Below are 19,943 nucleotides of genomic sequence, written 5' to 3'. Positions count from 1 at the left end.
AGCGTTTGAGAGAATCCTGCTGTTCCTCAACACAAATAAAACTCTGTAGATCTATATCTGTACCATCTAATAATCACGGTTGCCACAAGTCATACGTGGATATTTAAAGTCAAATTAATTAACATTAACTATCATTAAAACTTAAGTTCCTTATAGCTAGTCCCACAGAAAATCAGTGAAATCCTATAGAGAAAGCCAGATCCCACATACAACCAGGGTTCCTGGCCTACGGGCTGGAAAAACACCCCTGGACATATGCCCAGGATCTTCATGGGATGGCGAGGAAAAAAGATTGCAGTAAGACTAGCCCTGTTGAAAGGTGCTTCCTCTCCTTGTCTCTCTCTTTCTCTCCTCCTCTCTGTCAAGTGCATGCATACATCCCAACATTAAAAAAGGTTCCTTAATCACTATAACTATATATTTTTCTTTTTCTAAATTTCCTATAGGAAAAATTTAGGGCATGTGCACTCACTAGAGGAAGACAGAGGAGAGAGAGAGAGAGAGAGAGAGAGAGAGAGAGAAAGCAATCCCCAGAGTGGGGTGACCACACCACAATCCCTTTTCTTCCATTCTCCTCTTGAAATTCTGGCACATACCCCCATGCACCTAGCATGTTTTTCAAGCTGCTGGGTCTGGGACTTGAACTGCAAAGTTGGCCATGTGGGATCCAGCAACCTTAACCATCACACCACTGGCTGCCCCCACCCTAACCATATTTCAGTGTTCAATAGCCACATGAGGGAGTTCACTACCATATTACACAGCACAGACAGAGAATCTACCCATCACCTCAGTATGTCCTATCGGAGGCTGTCAGTCTAGAGAGTATAAAATACTTTCTAGGAGATGATCTTCTCTCAAAAACAATTCTATTTAACAATATTAATTAATTCTTTCATATGAGAGATACTATCATATTTGGTATTAGTAAGAAATAAAAAACAAGTAACTCTCCGATCCTCAGGAACTCACCACTTATTTCAGGAATTTTTCAGAAACATTTTGCTAAGGTAGACTTTGTCACACATTGAAAAAAAAAAGTGAGGAAAGCTTAGAAAATGTCTTAGCAATAGCATGCTAAGAAGTGACAGTCATTAAGTTGTCCACCTTATAATCCAATATGTATCTCTCATTACTGAATTATAAGGTGGACAACTTAAAAGAAAAATGAAAATAGACTCCACGTACCCTAGATGCCCACAAAGGTTACGGCTATCATGCCACCTGCTGGTCCCATGTCAGAGATGGAACAGGGCCACGCTTTCATCTTACACACAGGTGCCTCACCTGAGTCTTTGCAGAACCGGTTTTGTATTTAGCTGTGTTCCAGATGTTTGTCAAGCACAATCAAAGCAAACTAAATTGCATTTCTTTTAGGTTAAAAAAACCTTCTACAGCAACATTTCTACTACAATCAGCTCAGACAGGCCCGGGGATCTCATGGATATTAAGAGGAAAACAACTTTCCAATAACACATGGCAAAGTCCCCTCCGGCTTATAATTAGACCCTAAGAAACAGAAGGTCACCTTGTGTGTCACAGAGGGTGTTTGTGCAAACATTCAGGATGACTGAGTTGGATTCCATAACAGATTGATTAACTTGCAGATAGACTAAAAATATAAAAACATTGGAGAAGTGAAGAGAAACCATTTAATATGGAAAATAAGTGTCTTTCTTGCATAGTAAATTCAAGGGTAGATTTATAATAATATTTTAGTCCTTTTCTAAAGAACTACTTTAAATGCTATGTTTGGTTTTGAATTATATATAATGCTTGATTTCAAAGTTCTCTGCTAGCTGTTGATAGCCAAATATTTTCTATCATATTTGATAATAACTGACCCAAGGTCATTTCTTTCTCCTAAAATTTAGAAAGACAATTGCAGTAAGTTTTGATAATAGGGTTTCTGAACTTTTCAAAAACGTATCACTTCAGTCAGTCTTTCTTTTCAATTGTCAGAGAGTGGATAAGCTCTCAAAAGAGACAGAGAGAGACAGAGACAAGAGAAAGAAAGTACCCCTCAATAGGGCATGGTCATGCTGCAATTCCTCTCCTCTATTTCTCTGTCCTGTCAGGATTTGAGGGACACATGCACACATGCCTGGCATGTGGAGTACCACCATGGATATTGAAATACCCTAGCAATACTCAGTAACACAGGAATCCTATCTTTGTCTTATGCTAACCAATCCAAAAGCCGACATTCTAATGTCATCATGTCTTTTTCGTACTTAGCAGTTTTTTTTTTTTTTTTTGGAGAGGTTTTTGCTACAGGGCATGTGCGCTCACCAGAAAGACAAAGAGAGCCAGAGAGACAGAAAGTGAGAAATCACTCCCCTGAGGGGATGGCCATGCCGCCAATCCCTTCTCTTCCATTCTCCTCTCGGGATCTTGGGCACGCACGCACACACGTCGGCGTGAGTTTAAGCCACCAGGTCCATGACTCGAACTGCAGTCGACTATATGGGAGTCCAGTGACATAGCCATTATGCTAACTGCTGGTCCCCATACTTAGCAGTTTTAAACAAACTCGGCAATATACAATTTTTTTTTAATTGCCAGAATTAAACATCTACAGGGGCCAGCACGTGGCGTGGTGGTTAGGGGCACTGGATTCCCAGTTGGCTGACCCTGGTTCAAGTCCTGGATCTGGCAGCTTGCTTTCTCGCTCTCTCTTGCTCTCACGCTGTTCCTCTCTGGTTGAATGAAATAAATGAAATAAAATTTAAAAATAATCAAACATATATATTATTTCTTATTGTTAAAGATTTTTTTCTAGATTTTCAGAGTGCTGGGAAAAATTAATAGTTTTTTTTTGTTGTTGTTATTGACCAAAATAAAAGATGCCCAGTGACTATTAGATTGCTATTTTCTCATGTGCTAATCCAGTGGAATCCTTTTCTCTTTTTAAATGTTTGAGCACAAATTGGCTTTCACTAATATATTTGCTTTTATTTATTCAGTTGCCAGAGTGTGCATACACTTGTTAGAAACAGGGGGAGGGAGGAAGCATCCCCTAATGGGGTGTGGCCAAGCCGTAAGCCTTTCTCTTCCATTTCTCCATCCTGTTGAGATTTGGGGCACCCACACATGCATACCCAGTGTGATTTATAAGCCCCTGAGGGTAGAGATTTGAACTATAGTCTGCCATGTGAGATCCAGCTTCCTTAACCGCCAGGCTACAGGGCTAGCCTTCATCAATATATTTCAAAATATAAGAAATACTTAATAAAGCTGGAACTGAGGACCAGTGATTAAGGGAGCCACATCCCATGTGGCCAGCTGTGCAGTTCAAGTACCATACTCGGCAGCCAGAGAAACATGCTGGGTGTGTGTGTGTACCAAATCCTGACAGGATGAAGAAACAGAAGATGGAATTGTGGCATTACCATGTCCCACTGGCAGGTGCTTTCTCCTCCCTTTTTTTCTGCCTCTCTCTGGAGAGTGCACAGGCTCTCTAGCTTATAAAAAAAGCACAAAAAAAACCCCAAAGAAATGCTTGGTAAATGAAATTCTTTGCTTATTAGTAGTGTTTTCAAAGCAGCAGCACAAATAATAACACTTAAAATGAGAAGGTTATGGGACCAGGCCATGGTGTGGTGATTAAGGCAGCTGGATTCCACAGTCTATGGTGGACTTCAAGTCATGGACCCAGCAACTCAAGAAGCATGCTCAGTGCATGTGTGTGTGCCAAATCTGGAAAGGAGTGAGTGGAGGAGAGGGGATTACAGCGTGATTCCTCCTCATGGTGGGTGCTTTCTCACTTTCTCCCCCTCCTCTCTCTTCAGTGAGCACACATGCCCTCTAGCAGTTTCTAAAAACAAGATTATTGTACAGTTGTATACCATGTTCTCAACACAACAGCAAGAAGTTCTCCAAAAATATTTAGGTAGTAAGCTAATGCTTTATATCCCAACCTATGTATGACTGCCTGACATATCAATAAATAATACATGAAAAACTTAAACCAGTTAAGTCAAATTCACTTTTAAGCCATAAAGAGGCTAAGTAGAGATGTATTTCCCTTTGTTCGTAAAAAATAATGCATGTGTCATGGAGCTGCGAAGAAACTGAGAGCACAGAGCAGATGGGATTTTTGGCAAACATCAGGCAAGCCTGTCGGCAGCAGGAACTGGCTAATGCCCGAGCATACGGTGCTGCTAATACCTCAGTCAATTAAAGAAGTGCCGCTGAGGATTTGCCAGTCACAAGACATCTTAACTACCTTTATGAGCAGCTCCTTTGGAACTTCCTAGGGGGGCAGCCAGTTTAGGATTCACTTTGGAACAGTCAGCTGATGTCAGCCTTCCTATGAATGTATGCTCAGGCCTTCAAGACTGACAATAGGGAATGCTGCTCTCTTGCATGTTAGTATGTCACAATCTGAACAGCCCATGTGTAATTCATTCATCCATCCACAAATATTCACTGAACTTAAATGCTGAGTGTTTTAATATACCCATAACGAATCTTTTGTTTTCAAAGCTGATTGTGCTGCAGGTCAGCATGGGGCTTCCTACAAATGCCCACAGCTCTTCCTTCCTTCTGCACCTTCTTCTCTTTATGGCATTACTTTTAATATTCTCACTCAGGATAAAAGCTAAAATTCGTATTTTAAAATAAGAATAAGGTGAATACCAAGACTTGTCTTAAAGAAGCTGTCATTCTTTTTATGAGATTACAACACACATACAGTAAGTGAATTTTATCAAAATACAGCACATTTCTTCTACATATCCATAAAAATCAATTCCTATGTAAATAGTACTGAAAATCAACTAAAATGAATTAAAATTTACAAAGAGTTGTTAAAGGGTTTCAATTAAAAATTTTAAAACTATACAGTACAATAACCAATTGATAACATCTTGAAAGAAGTGCAATATTTGAGAGTTCACATATTTTTAAAAGTGCTGCCTATTTACTCTGACTAGCAAGAATGGAAAGTGAGTCCAACTCACTTCTTGCAAAAATAATGTAGGTTGGTGTTTCAGCTAGTCCTATAAAAGACTTCATAAAATCAAGGATGAAGAACAAATAACAGAATAAAAATTTCCAAATTATATTTCTTAGTAAGTAAAAATGAATTGCAATAACTAAATATTGCTCTAATGGAAGGTTCCAGACTAGCCTCAACTAAAAACAGTTATTGGTCTTCTATGGCACTTTTTTCCTGGTCCAAATAACCATGCATTCATTCTTACCACTGCATGTTACTCAAATTTTATCTGATTACATAGACAGAACAAAAACAAATAAAATTAATGGTCTGGATAAACAAAATTAATGAACCTCTATCATCAAATATTTGTTACAGTAACTAGGAACAAAGGCAATTGGTGGTAAAATACTATTACACTGATACACTCAGAAACCCTTTAAAGACTCCGAAGTGTCAAGTTCACATTTAACGTTACCTGTAGGAACAGCCCTTTATTTGAACTCCTTTACACACTGGTTGGCCTCAAGGGCCATGTCCCTTTCCTCTACAACTCTCCTCCACCACTGTGCCAGTTTCACAAACTTGCTTTGGTTTCCTAGCTCATGCGTACTATTTCCTTTTACTTTACCAAGGCAATGCAAGGCTATACAAAAATTAAGAGGCTTTCCTAAACCTTCTTACATTTTGTGTTATAGGCAACACTTAAAATGGGCCATTTTAGCTTCATTTGCTGCTTAAAATAAAAATTATAAATTAGATTAAAATGGAGTACTAAATATAAAACAGATCACAAGTACCACCATTTGCAAAAAAAAAAAAAGAAAAAGGGATTTCCATAGCACAGAAAATGCATGGACACCATCTGCAGTTGAGTTAAAAATTTTCTGTGACTAAAAAATTAAAAATTGAATCACCAGTAGCAAATGTATAGTCAATGGCTATGACAAAAACCAGTTCTGTAGAGCTCGTAAAATGCAATTATTGTCTTTTTTACTTTAAAAAGACATTACATATTTTATTGCATTATTCTATTAATAAAAACTTGTTTTTTTTCATTCTTTGCTTCCAGATTTTTCTAAGAAATAACTGTTTTAATCTGGCCTTGGAAAGTGAACCCACCAGCACCACCTTCACCTACTCACTCTTCAACTCAATATGCACATAGCAAAAAGCCAACACTTCAAATCTCTTGCCACATCAAAAGTAGTTTCAGCAGAAAAACATTAATACCAGTTGAATAAAAATAAGGGCCTAAAAGCTATGAGATAGATAGCTCTGCCATCTGTCTCTGGGCTACAATCAAGGCTAACTATTGCCTTGCACACAGTTCAGTCATGTGTATGAAATCCAAAAATAAACCTACAATCTATACAAAAACAACATAGATTTGTTTTTGTAACTTTGATTGCTATGCTTAAAAACCTAACAACAAAATTTATATGGTATGAATTCAACAGTCTCCTTTATATTCTGTACAGTGGTTCTTTCCCTCTAACCACAAGTTCCATTATTTCATTAATGTACAAATTTGAACATAATTTGAGTTCTTTATATATAAAAATAGTCAAAATATTCATTTCCCTTGCAAGTATCTTCTCATAAATCTTGCTGCCTTCCCCCCCCTCTTTTTTGTCCACAGTGCTTATGAAGAAACTTCTCTTACAATGATGAGTTCTACTGTATTTTGGAAAGTTTTTAGCAAGGACACTGCTTGTCCATGTTCAATATTGATAAAACTGTAGCCGTTAGCCTAGAAGAAAGAGGAAAAACGCTTTTAGAAAAAAATGTTATAATAACTTATTTGCATTTATGCATTTAAATTATTGCCAGGTAATTTACAAGCCTGGCAGAAAATAAGAATTACTTTGCAATTTAAAACAACGTATAGATTCATGAGCCCTACCCAGTACCTGTGGAAATAAAATCTCTAAATTTAGGCTCCAGGAACCTGTATTTTACCAAGGTTTTCTTAACTCTCATTAAGTAGCAGCCCAATGTTAGGTATCACTTGTCTAAGCCAGTATCAGATGAGTGGTTAAATCTGGGAACGTTAATATCCTCCTGAGGTGATCAAACTACAAACTACAATGGCAGCAGACCTAATTTTCCCATTGTCTTGAAGCTGTCAGATCAAGATTATGACACTTCTTACATTAAGGCTAATATTTTGAGGTCTACCTGTGTACCAGACACACAGTCCTAAATGATCCTTTGATTCTTATAACAACATCCAGAAAAGATTTTTATCATCTTGTTTTAGAGAAGAGAAAAACCACACATAAAGAGGTAAGTAACTCCGTAGTCAAAAACTGAAACCACAAATTCCCAAGTGATTAAAAAACTAAATGTGTGTCCGTGTATGTGCATAAACTGGAAGGAAGGGAAAAGAAGGTAAGTGCTATAGACAATGTGGTCAATACTAGCACCTGGTGACCTGTTTACGGGTATATGTTGTACTATTTGTACAGTTTTCTTTGCTCGAAATTATTGAAAAGTTTTTACAAAGTTTTTTTGAGTTATATTTTTTTAAATTTTGCAGCCAGGATTCAAACTCAGGCACTGTGGCTCCTGAGTCTGTACTTTCAGCTACTAAACTCTAATGACAGTGTATTTTTTGGCTTGGAGTTATTTTTTTTACAGATTAACTTCAGAATTAACAATCGTGAAGTCGGGGCAGAGCATGAGAACTGCATTTGTATCTTATGCTTATTTTCCTCCTACGGTAGAACTTCACTGCAAGTGTTTAGACACTGTGTTTAGGAACAGAGACAAAGAGGAGACATGGGAAAATAAGCAGGATTTATCGCTTTGAAATTTCCTTCTCCAATTCTCATATGATGACAGTCCACCTCTAAGAAGTAGTACTCTGAGGACCAGAGGGGATGGTGTGCAAGGCACTGGACTTCCACATGGCCAATCATGGTGTGAGTCCCTGGTGGCTTGCTTTCTCACTTTCCCTTTCTCTCTCTCTAGTGAGTGCATGTGCCCTATAGTAAATTTAATAATAATAATAAATGTCAATACTAGCACCTGGTGACCTGTTTACGGGTATATGTTGTACTATTTGTACAGTTTTCTTTGCTCGAAATTATTGAAAAGTTTTTACAAAGTTTTTTTGAGTTATATTTTTTTAAATTTTGCAGCCAGGATTCAAACTCAGGCACTGTGGCTCCTGAGTCTGTACTTTCAGCTACTAAACTCTAATGACAGTGTATTTTTTGGCTTGGAGTTATTTTTTTTACAGATTAACTTCAGAATTAACAATCGTGAAGTCGGGGCAGAGCATGAGAACTGCATTTGTATCTTATGCTTATTTTCCTCCTACGGTAGAACTTCACTGCAAGTGTTTAGACACTGTGTTTAGGAACAGAGACAAAGAGGAGACATGGGAAAATAAGCAGGATTTATCGCTTTGAAATTTCCTTCTCCAATTCTCATATGATGACAGTCCACCTCTAAGAAGTAGTACTCTGAGGACCAGAGGGGATGGTGTGCAAGGCACTGGACTTCCACATGGCCAATCATGGTGTGAGTCCCTGGTGGCTTGCTTTCTCACTTTCCCTTTCTCTCTCTCTAGTGAGTGCATGTGCCCTATAGTAAATTTAATAATAATAATAAATAAAATTATATAAATAATTCTTTTAAAAAATTGTACTCTGATCCCCCAAGTTGGCAAAAATTAGTATTTCTAAACTCAAAAGAAAATAATATATCAAACATAAAGCATAATTTTCAAGGTATAAAACAGAAGTACTTTAAACTATGCAAACACTTGAGAGTGTTATAAAGGAAAAGAAAATAATAAAAAGATTTATCTTAATTACCTGTATAATTTTATCACCGGGCTGCAATAATTTTGATGCTGGCCCTTCAGGCTGTACCCTTGTTACAAATATACCCTTTAATACAACAAAAAAGATAATTTAACCCAAACAGTATGCATAAATAACAGAGTACAGAAACAGTCTCCCTTCCATATCATGTCAACATTTGAATCACAATAACCAGTTTTCTCCCTGACTTCTCCACGTAATACTGAGATTACCCACAGTTCCTTATGCCTCTGGTAATTCTAACTTTGTATAGTCATTTCTACTACAGTGATGAATAATACTTCTATAGATATGCAGGAAAGCAGTTAAGAAAATTAAAATCCACTTGATAATATCATGAACATTTCAAAACTTTGGTTTAAGTTTTTCTTCAAACAACTAACTTGAACTGATCAAATTTAAAAGCAAAAAGCTAAACACAATACAGACGGAATTTGTCTACATAAATGTCTATTAGCTTTTCACTTACATACAACAGGCTTTGATTTAGCACGTAAAACTTCATGGGTTTCAGGCCAGCTGGTGGCAAGGTGGTTAAAAGGCAGCTGGGCATATATGTATACATGTCCACAATCCCAAAAGGAGAACTGGAGGAGGGATTGTAGTATGGCCAACCCCATGGGGAAGGGGCTAGTGGTTTCTCACTCCCCCGCCCCCCAACCCTTCCTGCTTTCTAGAAAAAGAAAACACACACACGCACACACAAAACTTTGTTTTTTTTTTCAAGGATATATAAACAAAACTTACATCATCATCAGGTCTGAATGGGTTTCCTCTACCTCCAACACCTCCTGATATGCTAAATCCAAGTTCTGGGTCCTTTTCAACCCTCACTCGAATCTGAATTATTATGAAAAAAAAGTAAACTGTTACTACTGTTTTAGAAAAAGGTAACACATCTGTATTTAAATATTGTTGAATTGAGTTTAAGCAAACATAAATATGTAAAAATTCATCAAAAATAAACATTTGGGCAGGTGAAGTGAAACTAGAATACAGAATGTTATGTTAATGAGTTAGTGGTGAGTTAAAGGCATAGCTGAGATTATTAAGCGCAGCTCCTAACTTCATTGTTTATCATATGAGGATAAGGAATCAATTAATGTTGACCCTATTTTACTTTTTAGATCTCTTACATTTTAAAGACACATTGCATAAACAGAAAATAGGTATATTATCAATTTCTATTTGTGTAACACACCTAAATTATATACAATCTCTGTCTAGTGGCTTTTCTTTATAAGACAACTTTAAAAAAATGATGGTTTGGAGATACTATTTCTTAATATGCTGAATCTGTTTATATGCTTCAAAGGGGTTGAAATTTTAAAACATGATCGATTGAGAGCTTTTAAAACCAAACTACAAAAAAGCTGTAAGAACTAAACTTTCATTACAAAACACTCTTTTTCAACCAGTCTCAACCAAAATGATTAAAGCATTAGATTTCTAGTTTTTAATATTACTGATCATTGTTAACAAATTTGATCATTTTGTTAATATTCAAAATTCGTGAATGTATGGATGACTTTTTAAGAACTTTAATTAAAGATTAAATAATTGTAGACTGCAGTCAAATTTCAAAATCTAAGGAAGATTTTCAGTGTCACAGAACAATATGCCACTTTAGCTTAATGGTTTATTATTTATATTTCTGAAGGTCTGACTATAGGAGTATTATCAACCCACTTTTGGAAAATGAGCTGCCTTAAAATAAAAAAAAGCCCAGAATACTATACTATTTCATATGATAATAAATTCAAAGTTAAAATCATAAAGCTTGACATCTAAAAACAACATAAAACTAAAACTCTAAACAAAATGATGAAAACTATGTTAAAATTCTATATGGATTTATATGCTAAAATAAATGAAAAGCTTAGTCTCATTTTCAAATAGTCTTGATTATTCTTACCTCTTGCTTTGCCAGTTCATGGCCTTGTCTAGGAGAACAATGGGGCTGTGTATATGGAGGCTGGTGGGCCACTTTCAGCATCAAGTAATCAATTAGTTGTTCTCTAGAGGGATGCCTTGCCACAGATGCCTGAGGGGGGTGATGTATATGACTATAATTTGCCTGAGGCCTGAGAGGCTGGCCCATCTGTCCATTACTCAAAGGCATCTAAGAAAAACATGAAGTATCTTAAAATGACCAGTAATAATGTGTTATTACATATATTTGGATTTTCTTCCAGGAAACTTACAAAAGCACTAGAATTCAAACATTCTAAATCATACAATATCATGCCAATTACAATTTTTCTCTAATTTTAAACCTTAAAAGAAAAAAGCTATTAATGTATTAATTCTAAACTTGCCTGGGAACTTGCTGATAGACTGAGGCTTTTAAATTTTCAAATTACAGTATATCATATCTATATTTTAAACTATTTGCTTTCTTGTTAGATGTAAATGTAACCTATCTTTCTTACAGCAACCAAAGGTTAAAATGGCAAAAAGTATGTCTACATTTTAAAATTTAAGTGAGCATATTATAAGGGTATCTTTTCCCTTATTATAGTTAAACACATAGTTGCAAAAGGTATACTTGCTACTATTTTTCTTTAGGCAAAAACTAATTTTTTATTGCCAGTACAACTTTTTCCTCTCTTAAACTTTTTTCTATTTTTTCCTTCCTTTCCAGATTTAACAAGCTACTTCAGCTATGAAGTAGAACACTGATTTATTTTTCATATATATGTGCACATACCACCTAGCAATGTGTTTATTTTTCATGATTTTCAAATCAACCGGTCTGAGACTTGAACCACGATTGGCCATATGGGAATCCAGTGCCTTAACCACCATGCCACCTGCTGGCCCCCACCTAGCAATTTTTTAAAAATATCTAATATTAATTTTATAGAATATCAACCACAAAAATTAAATACTGACTGACTTGTTTATCCTTCACAAGCTAAACAAAAAACGTGATACTATTAGTTTACCATTATTAAAGATCTTTTTATTTATTTATTTTTTAAGTTTCTGCTATAGAGTGCAGTGTGTGTGCTTGCCAGAGAGAAAGTGAAAAATCACCCTACGTGGGGGTGGCCATGATGCAATCCCTTCTCTTCTAGTCTCCTCTCAGGATTTTAGAAATGCAAGCATGTCTGGCACGATTTTCAAGCCAATGGATTCAGGACTCCAGCTGCATAGTTGGTCATGTAGAATCCAGTGCCTTAACCTCCATGCCATCTGCTGGCCTTTAATTTCTTTTTGTAAGTTTGCTATAGAGTGTATACACTCACTGGAAAGAAACAGAAAAAGAGAAAAAGAGAGAGGGAAAGTGAGAAAGTACCCTCCTCAGGAGGGTTGTCCACACCACAATCCCTTCTCCCCTATTCTCCTCTCAGGACTTTTGGCATGCACACATGTGAGCCTGGTGTGTTTTTCAAGCCACTAGGTCTAGGACTCGAATCACATAGTTGGCCATATGAGATCAAGTTGTCTTAACCACCATGCCACCTGCTAGCCTAAGAACTATCTTTGTTTTAATGCACCTCATTTTTATAGAAACTGAATCTAAATCTCAGACTTAAAATCATCTTCCTAGAAATGTAGCTAATAGTTTATTCTGTTAGTGTGAAGTATCTATTTTAGAAGTTACACTCTTATTACCAATATTTGCATATAAAGCATTTTTTTGTGTAAGGAAGGAAAACTCAGCTAGTCAATCATTTAAAATTTCCTAGTTAGTTATTAATAGAAAGGTAACCTCATCCACAAGGAAATCATGGGAAAACTAAAACAGCTGTGCTTCATTTCCCTTAAAATTATCCAAAACTATGAAAGTTTGGAGAGAGATATGGCAAAAGTTTCAAACTATAAGCTCTTTTCAGGTGGACTTTGCTGAAAGATACAAAATTGTTTGACTTTGGTGAAGAAGACTTGTACTTTTAAAAAAGGGGGGGCACTCTTTTTCATGGTGATACTTTAATAATTAATTCTAAAGTTTGGAAGCATACATGGGTGTTTATAGTATGGCACAAGGATGATAGTACTCTGACAAATACTCTCTTGGTAGGGGAGAAGGAAAATGAGGTGCTATATTCTCATTTTATCTTTGAAAACAACTATAGTTGCTTATTATTTAATCACTATAGATTTAAAACAATTTATTTGCCTGGGAGTAATTAACTGGTTGTGCTGTTGCTTTATTACTCATGCACAATTCTGTAGCTAGCCCTTGTTTCTCTTTATGTTTAATACCATTTATTCCTTTGTACAGATTCAGAATTTTTCTCCTGGGAAAAACCCAGATGATAATTACTACTCACCTAGCTTTAAGACTCCCTGATATCTGGATCTTTGGTCTTGTTCATATGAATGTTAAACATACATATGGAATGTATTAAGCAACAATTAGCAGGTGGCTCAAAAGATTAAAAAGCATAAAATGAACTCAGTAATCTAAACCACAAAATGCATATTAAAAAGAAAAAGAAACAGTGACAAGAGCTCAATTAAAAGAAAAATGGGTAAAATAAATACTTATGAACCTATGTATTAGATAGCTGGGTACCTAACTTCAAGAGCACTGTAAACTCTGCATAATAAATCACTGTGTTTCATTATTATTATATGTTTCTATTACAGTCATGGAATTAGTTAAGAAAATGAGAAAGAATAGCAGGCAGAGAATGGTAAAGAATTGGGATCAGCTACAGATAATCTGTTTCTAAATGAGTGATACTATCTTTTTGTCTTAAAAGTACTAAGACTACAACCATCATCTATCACATAAAAGTCTTTCAAGATGATGTTTAATCATATGTGAAGTATTTTTAAGTGCCTTTAGTAATAGCAAAAGACACCAGAATGAATAATTTAAGACAAGTTAATCTTCACTTCTTTAAATAGGTTTCCTATCAGTAATGCAAAAAAATCTTGATTCCAATGATGAAGTAAACAGGTAGTACTACAGAAATCCAAATTCAACAATAAAATTATCTCCAGTGTGGGAAAAAATCATAAAATAAAACTCAGAAATAGCAGAATCAAGTTATATTTTATATTTTTGAATTATGCTTTTTAAAATACTTACTAATCAAAGGAAAATGCTCAAAAGTTATTTTCAGTTAATATGTATTTCTAATTCAAAAGCTGGAAAACACAGTTAAACTCACAGATACTACTTCATTTATTTTCTGAGCACCTACTTTCATCAAGCTGTCTGGAGGAACATCTTTGTGACTAAGTGTAGCTGACGAATACTTCTGCTGTCCTGAAATGAATATTTCATCTTGACAAGGATCTCCTGGACTGGATGTCTTTGGTGGGGGGTAGAAATAGAAGGTAAACAAATAATGCTCTTTAAGATGTGAAACCAAAATGATGACACTTGAAAGAAGATTAAGAAAAAATATTGCTACATAGTGGAAAGATGAAAACTCAAATGAAATATTACCGTCATTACTGACATCTATTAGTACCTTTAACTTTCTCCAAAGTTAAAAGATGTTTGCTTCTGTAATGTGTGAAACAATATATGGATATATCTATATATCTATATGTGTATACACATGCATATATTGAATCTATTTATTTATGATGCATACATGGAAAAACAAATTTTACATATTCTACCTTTTTGTTTTACTTATAGCAATGACTAGTTTTTAATACTTTTTAAACAATTAATTATCAAAGCTAAGAATTTCACATTTTAAATACAATTAAAATATACCCTTACTGAGCACTATGAAAAGTTTTTGGTAAAAAACTTAACCGCTGTTTTTCTAACACACCACAGTACCACAGTGGATTTATTTTCCCTCTTAAATTGGTACTGATGACAGTACCAATCAATTTGTAATCTTATAAAGCTTGTTTTACCTTAATTCTATCACATTAATATTAGTTCAATATTTTTAAGAGTACTGGTTTAGAGAACTGCTTTTAAAATTAGCAAACTAGTTTATATTATTATATGTCTAATAATATCCTTATATCTCATAATTACCTTACTTAACTTTAGAGGAAAAATAGACTCTATTTCTGAATATTCCTTACTATTAGTATGTTGGAAAATAAAACACCTATATTTTAAATTTTAATTTAGTTCCAAACTCACCTAAGTATATTTTAGAAAACAAAGATGATAAAACATAGCACTACTGTTACGTTCAAAATAGTATATGGCTAGCAATACAGAAATGCAAACTATCATCATGTGAAGAATATCTGAAATCTATCATTATGATATACTGTAGGAGACATATAAATTTAAGGATTTAATCATTCAATCTTAGGGGGCCAGCAGGTGGCATGGTGGTTAGCTTGCTGGACTCTGACATGGCCAACTGCGGTCTGAGTCTCAGACCTGGCGGCTTGCTTTCTCACTTTTTCTCTCTCACATGTGCTCTCTCGCTCTGTCCCTCTCAGGTCAAATTGAAAATAAATCAATAAAGTTAAATAAAATAATTCCTCAAAAAAGGATTTATAATTTAATCTTAGAAGTTGCATTTGCAAAAGATCTGGCATGTGTAGCTAGTTGCTAGTTCAAACATGGCTTAGCATTTTTAGATGTGATTTAATTTTGTGTATTTATGCAAGAAATATTTTCCTTTTCCCTTTTTGAGAGGTGCTTTTAGAATACATAATAATCAATTTAGTTTACAGATTAAAATTTAAACTCGAGCTCAAATGCACAACTTGTTTATCTACTCTTTAAAAGAACAAGAGTATAAGGAGTGAAAGTAAAATTCAATGGACTCAAAAGTACTGAATTTAAGAAAACGAGCATAAATTGTAAACGACTTCAGGAAGAAAAATTGTTCCAGATAACTAGAAATGGCAGAGATTAGCCAGGAGTTAATAAAAACCATTGTTCTTTACTCCAGGACTCTGTTGGAATAAGGTACTGATAGTCATCATTCTTCTTTTTCCCACTTTCAAATTCAGAAGTTTCAAAATGACAGCTGCCACTGTGATAGCACAGAACCCCATCCACAGGAGGTGACAGGAGACAGGGCAAGACTAGGTCAGGCACAGTCAGAGCACAGTGGATCTAGGAGATTTCTCCCACTCTAAAACACAACAGAGCAAAACCAGGGATATTTTCTAGAAATGGGAGAGGGGAGGAGGAGGTCCAACAGCACAATAAAAGACCCAGAAGTAAGCAGAATCAATATGGAAATAAACTGTGGAGAGGGGGTAAAACAGGGTTAGAAGAAGAAAAAGATCTTTTTAGGTTGGAAGGAGAGAGGCTTACATAAACATTGGTTTACACCTCAAGTTGTTTTGAAGAGAAAAATCTTAAAACAGCCACGCCAGAGTTGCTCTGTTCTTTCTTTCACTGTAATTTTAATCCCTCACTTTAAAATTAAAATAATAAACCCTGGGGCCAGCAGGTGGCACAGTAGTTAAGAAGCTGGACTCTGACAGGGGTGGTTATGGTTCAATTTCCAGACCTAGCAGGTTTAAAAGAAAATCACACCAGGTTTATGTGTGCCCATTCTTCTGAGAGGAGAATGGAGAAGGGACTGCAGCATGATCATCCCCTCCTGGGGGTGATTTTTCATATTTTCTCTCTCTGACAAGTGCACACACCCGAGGACAAAGCCTAAAGAAAACAAACCAACCAACCAAAAAACCCTCTCTTCTTCATTACTAAGGGCTATGGTAAAATGCACATAATAAAGGATTTGGATTTCAGTTTTATCTTATCATTATTTATTAAAACATCTGCAGCCTCACATTTAATCATATTCAGTGAATTATGATTGAACTTAGTTCTGGATAGTGCTTGCTATTAGCCAATCCTCAATCACTGGGGTCAAAACCTGGAGCTAGGGAGAGCAAGACATATACATATGTTTTGACAGGATCTCACTGTTGCTATCCTCTCGAATAAGCCTACTGACTTGGCAGGGACTACAGCTGTCTGTCATCATATATATGTTCACATATGGCCAGGAATCGAATCCAGTCAGGCTTGGGTTCAATTCTTATATGCTTCTGGCCTGTGAAGCATGGTGTCTTAGTAGTGCTACTGAAGCTTGGTCACAATTTTAATATTAAGAGAAAAACTCCGCAAATAATAATTTTTAAAAACCTCTTATTTTCCCTATTGTTCACCTCTTTTTTGCATAAATAAATAAGAAATGACTACTTGATTAATGCATGGCCAAAAAAATCATAAGAGATAAAGACTAAATAAGCTTTAAAGAAAGTTTTAGAACCAAGTCATGGAAGAACTCAAAGCAAATCAAGATTTTCAGCCCATGTAAAATTTTAAATTAAATTAATTATTTAAAAAATTTATTACAAGGCATGTGTGCACAGTACAGAAAGAGATAGGGAAAGTGAGAAAGCATCCCCCAGGGGGAAAAGTCATACCACAATCCCTTCTCCTTCAGTCTCCTCACAAGACTCTGAGCACCCACACAACTGCCTAATAGTGCTTTTCAGGCCACTGGGACTGGGGCTCAAACCATGCAGTCAGCCATGTGGGATCCAACTGCCTTAACCACCACACCACTGGCTGACTCACCTCACAATAAGTCCCCCCACCCCAGAAACATTAAAACATGTAAAAATTGGGATTTCCTCTTCTATGCACTGAAAGTACTGGTCTACTACTGTAGGTACTCACTCGAAAAATGTGCCCACCAGAACCTCTTCCATCTGCAACACTCAAGGCAAGACTGCCCTGGCTGCCATGCAGATCCCTAGAGCTGCCATAGTGAAAACTGCTTACTGCAGTAAAATTGGAATTAAAGGACCTTGACAGCATACTCTGAATAAAGAGGGGACAGATTTAACAGAGATTAGTGTAGCATGCAAAATCCACGAGACAAGTTAAGTGTATAGATTTATATACAAGTAACCCCAATACCACACAGAAATATCATGCAACATTGAATTTTCAGAGCACTGAAGGAAACTGGTACTATTTACCATAAATTTACACAGCATACACATACACACACACATATTAATTACATGGTTAAGTGCCAAGGAAGAAGTACATATACCTGCTTTTCTAAATACTATTATTTCCTTTACTCCTAATACATATTATATATGTCAGAAAAATTGGAATTGATGCCATACCCAAATGCTATTTTTTCAATATAAAGATAAATTTTACCGACAACCAGTAATTTTTTTTTTTTTGAGAGGTTTTGCTATAGGGTGTTTGTGTTTGCCAGAAAGACAGAAAGAGAGACAGAGAGACAGAAAGTGAGAAATCACCCCCTGGGGGAGGATGGCCTTGTCACAATCCCTTCTCCTCCATTTTCCTCTTGGGATCTTGGGCATGCACATACACGCACCTGGCATGAGTTTATTAAGCCACTGGGTCCGGGACTCAAACCACGGTCAATTACATTATACCAACTGCTGGTCCCAATCACCAGTAATTCTAAGTCAAATGAATTTCTAGAGTCTACTTCACTTATAGAAATTTACTCTGTGTTGTTAAATAAACCGAGATTTTAAACATACATATTAAGTAAAACATACATCCTTGCAAAAACTAATCCAGTTCAAGTTCTAAAAGAAGTTGCTTTCCACATGTGGAAAAACAGACACAATTTTAGGGTTTCACTTTGAAAAAGCACTCATTGCTCTATAATTATCCAAAGGATAAAAACTAGAACATGTACATGTAAACAAATTTTTCCTATGCAAATAAACAGACATTAATAACCACTATGTTTCAGGAGTTACTGGTGGACTCTGCTGTTTAAACTTGAAGAGGGAAGCACTCAACCTCCCCAAGATTGAGTATATAGGAACATGCTGATCACAGAACTGCCTGAAGATTTACCTGAGTCAACACCAGATTGCTTAGATTTTGAGGTTGATATCTCATACCAATAAACATTAACACAAGATTCCAGAAAGAAAAAAGTTCTATGAAAATACTATGTATACTTTTTGTTATTTTGTGTATTTTAAAGTAGTAACTAAAGAAACAGGTAAACTTAATAGCCCAGATCTGCAGTTTCTCACATTGTTTCACCAAGAAGGATTTAGCAGGGGCAATTCAGGGGTGCTAAAAGTATAGAATATAAAAATAAAGCTATCATTCAGTCCAAATAGAAAAGTGCAAATGATCTGAATAGACCCTTCTCAAGAGAAGACATACAAATGGCCAACAGATACATAAAAAAAAAAAATGCTTAACACATATAATCAGAGAAACGCAAATCAAAACCACAATGAGATACCATTTTATCCCACTTAGAATGGCTACTACCAAAATGACAAAGAACAACAAATGCCAATGAGGATGTGAAGAAAGGTAACTCTAACTCACAGTTGACCGTTTATACAGTTTTACTGTGAATTAATACAACCACTATGGAAAAACAGTATAGAGGCTCCTCAAAAAAAACAAAAATTGAATTTCCATATGATCCAGCAATCCCTCTACTGAGTATATAATCAAAGCAAAATAAATGAGCATTTTAAAGAGGTATGTGTACTCCCTTGATTACTGGAGTATTATTCATGCTAACCAAGATAATAGAATTAACCTAAGAGTCCATCAACAGATGAAAAAAGAAAATACAGTACCTCTACACCATATAAAACTATTAAACCATAAAAAGAATGTTATTCTATTATTCTTAGCAGCATGAATGAGTCTGAAGGACATTATGTTAAATGAAGTCAGTCAAGCACAAGAAGAGAAACACTGTAAGTTCTCTCTCACATGTATAAGTTAAAATAGTTGATTTTGTGGAAATAGAATACAAGGAGGAAAGGATGGTGGGGAGGGGGAACTGGGAAAGTTTGCTTAATGGCTACAAAATAATACCTAGACAGAAGGAATAAACCCCAGTGAGCAACAACATTATAAAGCAACTGTATATAACAAAAATTTATTATTTAATTTAAAAAAGCTAGAAGGATATTGAATGTTCTCAACACAAAGAAATGGTATGTGCTTGAGATAAAAGATATAATTACCCTGATGTGCTCTCATTACATTATATGCCTGTACTAAAATATCATACCATCACCCATACCGTTCATAAATATGTATAACTGTTATTTGTTAATATATTAACAATAAAAAGAGAAATCCCATACATTCATTTGATACACACAGATTTAATAAGTGGTTAATTTGAATGGCCTAACTGAACTTTGTTTTTTGACATTTACTTATTTATTTTGATAGAACTTTTAATTATATATAGATCTTG

General features: G+C 35.5%; 1 protein-coding gene across 7 annotated transcripts in view; it reads right to left on the bottom strand.

Annotated features, from left to right (window-relative positions):
* Positions 1-4,647: 4,647 nt before the first annotated feature.
* The window catches only part of ERBIN (erbb2 interacting protein), a 137,560-nt gene continuing 122,264 nt past the window's right edge, over positions 4,648-19,943 (bottom strand). Inside the window, exons 22-27 of one of the 7 annotated variants that reach the window (XM_014585176.2) lie at positions 17,378-17,521; positions 13,941-14,090; positions 10,694-10,900; positions 9,526-9,618; positions 8,770-8,844; positions 4,648-6,695 (exon numbers count right to left, since the gene is read on the bottom strand). In XM_014585176.2, coding sequence (XP_014440662.1) covers positions 6,588-6,695; positions 8,770-8,844; positions 9,526-9,618; positions 10,694-10,900; positions 13,941-14,090; positions 17,378-17,521 — 777 coding nt within the window. In that variant the 3' untranslated portion in view covers positions 4,648-6,587. The remainder of the gene's footprint in view (positions 6,696-8,769; positions 8,845-9,525; positions 9,619-10,693; positions 10,901-13,940; positions 14,091-17,377; positions 17,522-19,943) is intronic. The other 6 variants (XM_006170924.3, XM_014585175.2, XM_006170926.3 and 3 more) reach the window with 6 other exon arrangements.

The sequence above is a fragment of the Tupaia chinensis genome, unplaced genomic scaffold, assembly GCF_000334495.1.
Source record: "Tupaia chinensis unplaced genomic scaffold, TupChi_1.0 Scaffold149178_1, whole genome shotgun sequence".
Taxonomy (NCBI): domain Eukaryota; kingdom Metazoa; phylum Chordata; class Mammalia; order Scandentia; family Tupaiidae; genus Tupaia; species Tupaia belangeri.
Note: the sequence above shows the minus strand (reverse complement) of the source record. Positions and strands in the feature narration are given on the sequence as shown.